General features: G+C 44.9%; 1 protein-coding gene across 1 annotated transcript in view; it reads left to right on the forward strand.

Annotated features, from left to right (window-relative positions):
• The window catches only part of gareml (GRB2 associated, regulator of MAPK1-like), a gene marked incomplete at both ends in the record, with an annotated part of 12,575 nt that extends 3,303 nt beyond the window's left edge, over positions 1-9,272 (forward strand). Inside the window, 6 exons of the mRNA XM_079216152.1 lie at positions 1-80; positions 3,801-3,931; positions 4,022-4,187; positions 4,668-5,518; positions 7,632-7,801; positions 8,672-9,272. The exon at positions 1-80 is cut by the window's left edge and continues 61 nt beyond it. Coding sequence (XP_079072278.1) covers positions 1-80; positions 3,801-3,931; positions 4,022-4,187; positions 4,668-5,518; positions 7,632-7,801; positions 8,672-9,272 — 1,999 coding nt within the window. The remainder of the gene's footprint in view (positions 81-3,800; positions 3,932-4,021; positions 4,188-4,667; positions 5,519-7,631; positions 7,802-8,671) is intronic.
• Between the last annotated feature and the right edge of the window lie 2,406 nt (positions 9,273-11,678).

Genomic DNA, 11,678 nt, shown 5'->3' on the forward strand with positions numbered 1-11,678 from the left:
GACCACGGTGACGGCCCACAGCTTGGAGGAGGGACACTACGTTATTGGACCCAAGATAGACATTCCTCTGCAATACCAGGGTGAGCGTGCGCAAACACACGCACACACACACACATACACACACTGCATTTCTACATAAGGCGATGACACGCATGGCACCGCTGCCAAGGACTCTACCGAAATGTCTTAATAGTTAGTCAAAATGTCATCCTTAACCTAAAAATACCAATTTCTCTGGAAGTTGTCCATTTCCTCTGTGGGGGAAATAAATGTCACAAACATTTTTGTCACAAGGCCAACATCTTCCACGCGCTCTATTTAGGTTGGAGAAAAATGTCTCTTTGGGCAAACAAACACATAAAATAGACACGGTGGCATTAGATATTGATGTCTGGTGGGTAGTTATGAATAGTAGTGTTGGTCACCAGCTCTAAAGATACATTGAAATACACTTCAAGTGAAATCATTTATTCCCCTGTGAGCCGAGTCCTTAGGATTTTTTCTTAGTCCAGATCGGATAAAACAAGAACAATTATTTGTGTGGAGCAGTCTCTTATTTTTTTTAAACTTTATTACAAACATTAAAAAGGTTACATTTGCATTGCATATTGCAGGGCTGTGGGTTCAAACCCCACCAGGGTTGACTGCAATCTTTCTTTGTAGAGTTTTCTTTTCAAGCTTAGTGTGACCTTCTCCTGGTTGCTTCTTCCCAATAGGCTCGCATGGCGGGTATGAGGGATACCCCTGTGTTGAGTGGATTTCGGGCATTTATGTATAAAATTATGTCATCACCTCCACAGTGTGGAGTAAGAGGATTTTACCAACCTGAAAGTTACTTCAGGTGAACTAAAGGAGGAATGACCTTGCGTCGCCTCCGGTCCGCTGACCTGTGGTCTTCCTGCTGAATGAGTCTAGTTAGTATGACCTCACCGGCGCTCAACCCCCACAATCCCACAGTTCAGACTGTCCTACTGGTCACATTATTCACTATGTAACTGGATCCTAATGCCTCCTCTTCATTGTTTCCTCCACCGATGGAGTGCTGATGTCACTTCACAATGCTGCCACCTCTCAGGCTCCTTTTCGGAAGAATGAATGAACAGTTGGGCGGGAGGGAGTTGTGTTGAGATCATTGACAATTTAGACGTTTCAGCGAGTGAGCGCCAATATTGGCAATATTTGCGGTCAGCAGCAAGAAGTAAACAGCTTTTAGTCCCACATGTATCAATGTATCAACGATGTCCTGAGTAAACAGGAGCTGTATTGTTTCATTATAGCAGAAGCACTCGAGAAGGGCTGACTTAACAAAACAATGGACAACCCAGGGTTTTTTCTCAATGGGGTATTCCATTAATTTAGTATTACATTATTATTGATTATTGTAGTATTGTATAGTTATAATGTAGCATTAAGAGAGGCCCATTATAAGATACATGTTAGAATAGGATGGCCAAAATTGAAGAGACAGATGCCGTGATGAGCTATGATCTAATATGGGTCAAGATTCAGAAACCCAGAATCTTACTTTTCCTAATGCAACTCAACAGTGGCATTCATTAGCACCAATTTCTTTTTTTTTTTTTTTTACAGTTTTGGAAAGCCCACACTTTTTGAGAATTTGTACGCAAATGCTGGCCAAATTTACTGCCATTTCTGCATCAAATTATACCTAAGAGAATGTACGCCAGCCTTTCATATTAGATTCAATGTTATAAGTAGGCTGCAATTATAAGAACCTATACGGACATTTTGGCTTCCTCATCAAAGGTGTACTGCAGTTTAATAAAAGATTCTAAAGATATTAAATAGCGTTTTTCACATGCAGGCTGAGTAGTACTCACTGGGACAAGAGGACTGAGCTTCATGTGCAGAATGAAGTTCCCCTTTTAAGGTCCTTTTCCATTAAATTATCCAGGGACTTAAGATAATAACACTGTGTATTTGTCTTCCCGCCGCATCACAAGCACTGCCAAGATAAAGCACAGTGGGAATAGGTGAACTTTTGATAGCCTCTTATTGTGTCTCAAACTCAAGATCGAAATTCCTGCCAGATCGGTCGTCGTTTGACATTCAGTTTGATTTATTTGTTGTTTTCTGGCATGTCTTTGCATTTTTTTTTCTGTCGCTGGATCAAGCCGACATGCTTTTCAGTCGTGAACCATTTTAACAATGCATTCCAGTAGCCAAGGAATAGACAGCCGACAATAGCCATTTTAAATTCATGCATTCTTTTAGAACTACCTTTTGTGTCTCTTTAAATATGACAGGTGAGTTGTTGTTGGACCAGAGGCCATTGCCAGTGATGAGCTAATGTCTGTGTGATGACTTCATACGGGAAGTCTAAATAAGATGAGGAGGAGAGCAATATAGGTTTCCCCTTGAGAACAGACAACAGGATGTACCCTCCCTCCCTCCTTCTCATCTTCTCTCTCTGTCTCTATCCTCCTCCCTCCATCAGTGAGAGAGGCACGGAGGACAGAAAAGCTGAATGAATGGGTTTCAGGGAAGCAAGCGGCGCCACAGCCTTGTAATGTGGAACTGGTGGCCAGAGCCTTTACGTGTCGGCATTTAAAAGCCTCAGAGTGAATCCGTTTTGATTTCTTGGAGGGAAATCTTCTCACAGAGTAATACATTGTTAAATAATATGTTGCTACAGTAATTCTCTTCTTAGAGTTTCCAGGATGGAACTGTAGTTTCATTTGAAACTCCTCTGCAGTCAATCTTTTGTAGTCAGGGTGGTGGTTTGTAGCACTCGCTTGTATTGTTCGGTAGGTGGAAGCTCCTTATCCTGGGGCCTCTGTTTGAGTTGGAAGGTGGGGGCTGGAGGAGAAAGAGGGGAGCAAAGGGGGGAGGTGCTGGCGAGGAGGACGGTGGAGTTTGGTATTCTGCTCGGCCTCTCAGACAAAAAAAAAAAAACTTTCTCATGTCTCTTTCCTCCACACTCACACACACACTCTGTGAGAAAAAGGAGAATCCTTCGAGGGTTGCAGTAGTTAAATGCGACCCGATAAACTGGTAAATAAAGAGAAGGGATAATGCGATTTAAACAAGGATGACTTTGGAGTCTATTGTGAATTCCTGAAATGGTTCTTTAAAACATCAAAAATGGCCACAAGCCTAAAAAAAAAGGTGCAGTTTAAAGAACACAAACACAGATCCTGGATGCAGGAGAGGGGAAGGTTTCCAGGGGAGGGGATGCGCACGGGAGAGAACGGGTGGAAGTGTGTGTGTGTGTGTGTGTGTGTGTGTGTGTGTGTGTGTGTGTGTGTGTGTGTGTGTGTGTGTGTGTGTGTGTGTGTGTGAGTGTCTCCATGGTGATGTGTCTCTGCTCTGCGTGAGAATGGGGGCCCTTTATTGGTTGCCATGCCAACCCCCCGTCGGCAGTCGATTGGCCGAGAGCTGGTGCCAGGTCATAGGTCACGGAGGTGTCTTTGTATTCTTCTCGTCCAAACGGTGTCTCCTGCGGATGTGTTTGAATTAGACTGCAGGGAGTCATACAGAGAAAAGAGAAACTGAACAAAAACAACTTTTCACTTCTCCTTTTTCCTCCCTCTCCTCCTCCACTCTTCTCTCCTCTTCTCTCCCCTACCCACCTTCATTCCTTCCTCCTCATTTCCCCCCTTTTTCTTCCATCGTCCTCTTTCCTCTGGGCTTCCTCCCCTTATTCTTCTCTCTCTTTCCTCCACGTCCTTTTCCAACTTACTTCCTCTTCCTCCGTTCATCTTTGCCCCTCCCTTTGTCCTCCTCCTCCATCTTTCTCTTCGCTCTCCCTTGTCCCCGCTTCCATCCTCTCTCTGTAGGAAAGTTCAAGTTGTTGGATGAAGACCGAGACGTCAGGGATCCGGTCCAGTATTTTTCCAGTGTGGAGGAAGTCGCTGGAGTCTTCCCCGATCGGGTCTTTGTCATGGAGACGATCACTTTTAGTGTCAAGGTTTGGAGGAACACGAGATCCTTAACTCATACGTAAAGTGTCTGTCATGCAAGGTCACGTTCAACACATCCATACGTCTGTATGCTGCAGGTGGTGTCAGGCGAGTTCAGTGAGGATAGTGAGCCCTACAGCTTCACTCTGCAGGCTGGAGATGAGCTGTCACTCATGGGGAAAGCGGAGCTTCTCTGTGCCACGCCCTCTAAGGAAAAGACGGGACTGAGCGCGCTCTTGAGGCGCCTAGGGAAGACTCCTAGAAGTACGTAAGGCCAAACTGTCGAGTGCTATGATTTACGGGCTGACTGACGTACTTGTGTGGGATGAGAAGTTCATTCTTACTCCATGAAAGGGAAATGGATGATTTTGCTTTGACGCCAGTTGGTTCAGTTCAAAGATTAAAACTCTATTCCTATATTTCATGGTCGCATTACCCTTCCATTCCACAATGAATCACTCTGTCTCCCATTATTGTGTAAGGGTTTGTCAGATTCGCAGCTATTTCAACTTTAACCGTGCAGCTCTGCTCGGCCCGGCCAATAGAAGCAGTGATGCAATGTATTTGGAAATCAACTTAATCACTCTTTTTCATCACCTTGCTTTTCTTTCCATCACACTACCAAGCTACAGTCTATTTTCAGGGCTGAGTGTGGAGGAAGATGATTGGACACCAGATTAATGTGACCATACCTTTACCTTTACCTTACCCGGCTAACCTAGCTCTCTGTCTCTGCCTCCTCAGGTAAAACTCCATGCCTGGTCTGTATGAACCATCGCACGAATCAGAGTGTCAGCCTGCCCTTTGGCTGCCGTGGACGCTTTTGCACACGCTCCCCTCTGGAGCAAGGCATGCTGGGCGGGGAGCACACGGTCCGCAGCATCATCGAGAGGGTCCGCCTCCCCGTCAACGTGTCCGTGCCCTCGAGACCGCCACGCAACCCTTACGACCGCCATGCGGTCCGAGAGGGCCACCGCTACAAGCTGCTCAACATCGTCAGCAAGACGGTGGTGCTCTGCATGGTACTGCGCCGACAGGAAGTGTCCCCTTCCCACTTCCTGCTGCTGCGTTGCATGCCCCGGTTCAACGTGGCCGAGGCCTCCGTCCACACGGCGGCGCTTGAGAGCCTCCTATTGCGACACGCGTTCGACCCGGACGCCTACTCTCGAGCTGTCAGGGAAACCCGGCCGGAGCTGGAGTGCATGACAGAGGAGTGCGTGAGCCCGCGGCGCTCTCGCATGTGCGTGTCGGGTCAGGACTCCTTGGCGCCGGCGCTGCAGCACCTCTCCATGTGCGGGTACGGGGGCGGGGTTTCGGACAGCCTATCACAGCGCTGCAGGGACTCTCTTGGAGAGCGGCTGGGGGAGGGCCCAGGTGAGGAGCGGGAGTACGTGACTCCCGAGTGGACTCAGGCCGAAATGAGGACCAGTGAGGAAATCCCTTACGAGGAACTCTGGACCAATCAGAACGCAGAGGGCTTGGGGAAGGAGCCAAACCTCATCTCCTTTCACTCGTCTTCCTCATTGGATGGCTCTCTCGGTACCGTGGTGACAAGAGTGTCGACCCCGCCGCCCGTACCTCCAAAATCAGAAGCTGTGAGTTTCAGTCTTCACCTCCTGTCCTTCTTTTCGACCTTCTGTCTCCCTCTTATCTGTCCACAGCAGCATCCGGTTGTTAAAAGTCAGGATGCCTGGTTTGAATTATTCATACATTACAGCTTTTAAACCTCACCGGCCACACACACACACACACACACACTGACTTCCTGGAAAGGAACAGTCCGCATGCTCACAGTTCATGAATACACATGAATACATATCAAATAGAAGGCTGAGTTGTTTCTGTCCCGTGGTGGAAATACTGATGGAGTCTTCGGTCTTAAGAATGACCAAATTAGTATTGATTCCACAATAAAAGATGGCGCCAAAGCAACAGTCTCACCATTTCTCATGATTAAAACATATGTTTCTGTTTTAGAGGTTTAATGAAATTAAGATTTTGTTTCTGGAGGTGACACTACATATATTTTCTGCTCAGCCATGTTGGCTGGCTCACATTTGTTGAAGTAAAGCAGTGCCACTAATTCTGCATTTATATCGAACACCTGATATAAATGCCACCATTCTTTTCATTTTAAAAGCATATGTTGATTTTTCTTCATATAAGTGCCAGAAAAGGTGAAAAATGCTTATATCCCAGAGACCAAGGTGGTATCTTGCAGCCTTGTCTCCTAAAAGTGTGTGTTCCCATACAACAAAACTAAATTGTTAGTTACGTTTCGGGGGAAACGTATTTAGTTGTGTATTACGTTTGGTCGCGGCTGTGGATGTACAGGGCTTTCACCCGGGAGATTGCTGTCAGTGTCCCGAGTAAACCGAGTACTTATGTTGCCTCAACATAACCAAGGACTAGCTGTGTTGCCTAAACAAAAAACAAGTAGTTGTGTTGCGTTTTGTTTCAATTACATCGTCATTTAAAGCAAAATCATGTCGTTCTGTTGCCTAAACCTAACAACGAAATTCTGTGGCATTTTCTTTGTTTTTTGTTTAAATTGACAACGTTAACCACTTTAAACTGTTTAAAACTGCAACGGGAATTTAGGTGAACATATGTTTCCCCTCAAAATGTAATTGATAGGGCAGTCAAGTTGTATGGCAACGTAAGACAGGCTTGCATCTTTAAATAGCTTCAAAACCCAAAGATCTTCAAGATATTCCATATTTTTTTCAATGATGTGAAACTGAGTAAAATAGCACAAAAGTTAAATTTCAAAATGTACTAGAAATGTCAAATGCATCACTTTTTCCCCATTATGTATCATTGGAAGCAGATATTAAGGATTTAGAACAGTTGAGGTTTTCATACGCAACATGATCATATCATTACTGTGGTGCATCACTTAGGGACAGTCAGGGGCAAATCTATTTCTTTATTTATTTTCTTGTTTTCCCTCTTTAAGTAAAAGCTGGAAACAAACAAAGTCCAATCCATGCCAGTTCAGGACAACTACATGATTCTGTGTTAAGACAAACAGGAAGTGCATCTTCTACTTTGCCTTTTTATGATTGTGTCTATGTTGAATGGCCACTTACGATCCTGGGAGTTTGTGGATGCCAGAAATCTTTGTTTTTTTTAATGCAATGTTGATGATTATTAGGTGCTGCACTTTAAAACTCCAGTGCCAGTAGAAAAACAAAAGGATATCATGGTGTTATGTATAGTGTTTATGGTGTCCGTGTTCGTAAGGGGGGAATTATCACGCTTTGTTTTGTTTAATTAACTTTTTCTTTCAAAGTGATGGCAGCTACAGAGCGTGTGTGTGGGCGTTTATGTCTGCAGTACAGCTGGATTATACCCTGCCACACACAGCATTCTTGATGCCCTGATATTTAGCTTGCCAAGACACAGTTTGTGTGTGTGTGTGTGCGTGTGTGTGTGTTTGTGAAGAGCTTGCTACTGTGTATGAGGGAGTTTGTTTGAGGTGTAAAGGTCACCAAGTTTGACATTTACCAAGCAGAACATTGGGACAAGCCAACACACACACACACACACACACACACACACACACACACACACACACACACACACACACACACACACACACACACACACACACACTCCCATTAAGCCTCTTGAGAAGTCAAGCTTTAGGAGTTAACTTTTTTGCTGCTGTAGCTCTCATTTTTCTGTGTGTGTGTGTGTGTGTAGGTGAGAGAGGAGTGTCGCTACTTGATCGCCCCTCCGGTTCCCCCTCGCTGCTCTAAAGGAGGCTCTATCTCCAGTCCGGTCCCCAGCCCTCCCGTCCCACCTCGCTTCCCCAAAACCTCCACCTCCCCGAGACCCAACCTCTCCTTCTACTCCTCTGGACTTCAGGACAGGTACGGTGTGAATGTTTCATTTGTACACGGAACGAATCATTAGTACATGAGTTTGGATTTATCAGTATAATTACCAAGAGGATTGTCAGCCTTTTTTTGGGCCTGAGCACTTTTTACTTGGAAAGCAGTTGATGTTATTCCAGCTCAAATTGAGCTAATGTAACCACCTAATCAAATCTTACCACACTCATCTGTGTTGCTCTTTAATGTATGATATGATATGTGGAAGTCGACAGGGACAAATAGCAACTTCCTCTTGAGAAATATATTCACTACTGTTGCTAGATAGAGGCTACCATTAGATCCCAGGCTAACACATGACTATATATATATTATGGGCAATAATACATTGATAGCGGCATAAAGCACCCTCACATGAGAGCTGTATCACTGAAGCCAGTTCTCCACCGAGCACTTTTATATCATCGTCGGTTGGACCAGAGATATCGTCCTAATTGTGCAACACTTGCTTCTTGCTTGTCAAAACCTGCCGCCTACATTACCCAGAGTGTAACCAGTTTGGTTGGAGATTCAGAATCATTTTGATTGCTGATAGTGGCAAAACTCAATGTGATATGATGGAAAGCTCCAGAGTAGCTTCCTACGCTTACATTTGTGAAATTGAAACATGTAGATGTCTAATTGACCACTAAACCACTTCACTACATATTAGCATTGAAATATCGTAATATAAATACTGTTGAAAAAAGTGAACCTATAGGTCAAGATTACTTTTGACCTGCCAATCACAAAATAAATGCGTTCCAGGAAATGACTTGCTGATATGGCAACCATAAACCCAATATAATGTATTTTTGTCATGCTGACTGATACCAGAAGCTAATATCACGTTCTCGTGCCTTGTCCCAGCTGCTCGCCCTCTCCAGATGCTTCCCTCTACTGTTACCCGTGTTCCTGGGCGGACTGCCCGGCCCCGAACTCCGCTAGTCCCAAACTCGTCTCTGCCCCGCCTGCAGACAACACAGCCAATCCTCAGCCAGCTCAGGCAACCTGGGCAGAGCCATGGGGGGATTCCTTCACCTCCTCCGGACCTCGACTGAGGCCGCCGCCTCCGCAGAGTCGATTTGCCCCCTTCGGGGCGCTGAACCCCTTCAACCGCCAGTCCCCTTGCCCCTCACCTGAGCCCACTGCCACTCCCAGGACAGATTCCTCCAGAGGGGCAGAGGGCGGTGGGACGTCCGCGGGGGTCGCCGAAGGGCTGTCTCCGACCCCCGACCCCACCTGGAGGCCCCCCGCTGACCTGTCTGTGCTGTCGTTGGAGGAGGTGTCGGCCTGCCTGCGATTCATCGGCCTATCAGAGGCCGCCGTGGGGGTGTTCCAGAGGGAGCGGATCGACGGGAGCCTCCTGGTGCAGCTGACCGAGGACATCCTGTCACATGACTTCCAACTGAGCCGACTCCATGTCACCAAGATCACACAGTTCATACAGGGCTGGAGGCCCAAGATCTAACACACACACACACACGCACACACACACACGCACACACACACACACACACACACATAAACACATACACACACACACACACACATACTGTCCTGATAATGTGCCTGTTGGCTCCTGAGCCATGCTGAATGTGCCTTTCACTGTGACCAATGGGCTGCTGAGCCCCACTGACTGAAGCTGAGACTTTGCTGAAGGAAACCACGCCACCCTGTGGTCAAAGGATAGAACTGACACTTGACTGACTATTGTCAGTCTCTGACAGACTGACTCCATATTTCCAGTCTGAATCACAGACTGGGACTAGTTTACTAACAAACGGCTACGACGGAGAGCCACATGATGAAAGTGCCCGCATTCGGGGCAGATAGTCGACCACAGTACATCTTCATGCCTTCGAGACAGCGAAAGGTTTTAAGCACTTCATGGATCTGTGTGGCCTTCATGCTGTGACATACAATCTGATATGAGGAGAAAACATACCTTCATTCTACAGTAAATTAAAGTAAAAGAGGGGTTTATTGTGATTTACAGCCTCTATTGTTGACCAGTAGGACATGTAAGCACTCAGATGTAACACTGAACCTGTTCCCTACCTGAGCCTTGTGCATGGTCCTCTTCATCTCTGCATTGAGGGTTTTGGCCTGTATTTGGCATAAATAACAATTATTAGGATATAAGAAAGAACTAGTTGTTTAAAGTTAAGTGAGAAAAAAAAGATCAAAATGTGGGGCACCCAATAAAGTAATTACGTATTTGGTACGGATTATGGCTTCACTGAACAATATCTTACACTATTCTGTATAGAGGCCATGTTGTACTTTGGGACAGTGACACTTTCTATTAACATTCCCTGTGAGGGTAACACGAGATGTCCTTCTGTCTGTAGTCACATATACAGATGTGTTGCGTTCTCAAAATGTACCTCAGATCACTTGTTCAGATATGCTTGATTTAGCCTTGAATAATAATAAATGAAATGACACTAAGTAATATGTCCAGGTGGCCATTTGTTTACGTCTTTATTACACACCACTAGACAAAGAACACGACTGGCTGCTGGAAAGTAAAGCACAGGAAGCAGGAGGAAAGGCACAAAGCCCCTTCAGAGGCGACAGCATTAGAAACTCTTGAAGGATTGTGTTGCATTAGGTATTAAAACAACTGTTGTAATTGTCCAGGTATCAACATAATACATCCGCCTTTTGAAGTTTACTTACTGAATTTAGTCGAGAGAAATTTCAACAATATTTCCCTAATATTGCCAAAATGTGATAGACTGCAGCCATGTCAAAGACTGCTCCTGGTGCCAAGTCAGGAGCTGTGTGTGTGCTTTTGTGTGTGGAGCCACACTTTACTCCTCCTTGGTCAACTCCACCGTGAAATTGATGTACTCTCTGTGATCATGTCCCTGCAAGGCTGCTGTGAGAGAAGCGAAGAAGGAATACAATAAAAAAAAGAGAATGCAAAATAAATATAAACATAATGACCCCTGTAAATCAGGTTATCCTCTCTTTGTTTTCCCTGGTGGTCGAGTTGGATACAGTACCACGTTATTGCATTGAAAGAAAATTATCAAATAAAACAGGATCCCAGATCTCTTGGCTGTCAGAGCAGTGCGACAAGCAATTCAGCCGTGCGAAGTCAGCCATGACACTATCAGCATACAGAAAGGACAAATTACAACAGACAGCCCGGCCCACGGGCACTGCACTCTCAATGGAAGGATAAGTCAACACCTCAAGTATATGAGCATAGATATGTACATCTCATTCAAGGTACAAATACAAACACAAACACAATACAAGTAAAAATGTGTTTATTTTACAACTGGTGAACAATGTTTTTTTGTGTCTTTTATGGTAACAGTGATCAAATGTATGACACCTTGGTTTACTAGCAATCCTACTGCCTCAGGTAAGCAGTGGGTGGAGGTGCTCAGATCCTTCACACGTGAGAAAGTACCAATACAACGATGTACAAATACAAGTCCTGAATTCAATTTCTTATTTTTTTTAAAGAGCAGAAGTACAATCAGTAAAATGTATTTAAAATATCAAAAGTTAGACGACTTGATTGTAAATACAGATGCATCAGAGTGTATGTTTGAACTACTTTATACCACAGGCTGCATAAAGAGCTTCATAAACAGCTGATAGTTTAGTCCTGTATAGAACGTTTAGAGGCCGCGGCCCTCCAAAGTGCCAAGAGATACATTAACAACTTAACATTAATGCATACATTTATATTAAAATATTTATGATTGAAACCATGTGAAAAGGAAAATGGGAAATGCTTCTGTGATATAACTGATAACAACTTATAGACTCGAGACCAGGACAGTTATATAAACCCAGTCTTTACTGCTAGAGGTTCAGTACAAAGGTAGGCAGCCAGTAGGGAAACACATCT

The sequence above is a fragment of the Taurulus bubalis genome (genome assembly GCF_910589615.1).
Source record: "Taurulus bubalis genome assembly, chromosome: 3".
NCBI classification, from domain to species: Eukaryota; Metazoa; Chordata; class Actinopteri; order Perciformes; family Cottidae; genus Taurulus; species Taurulus bubalis.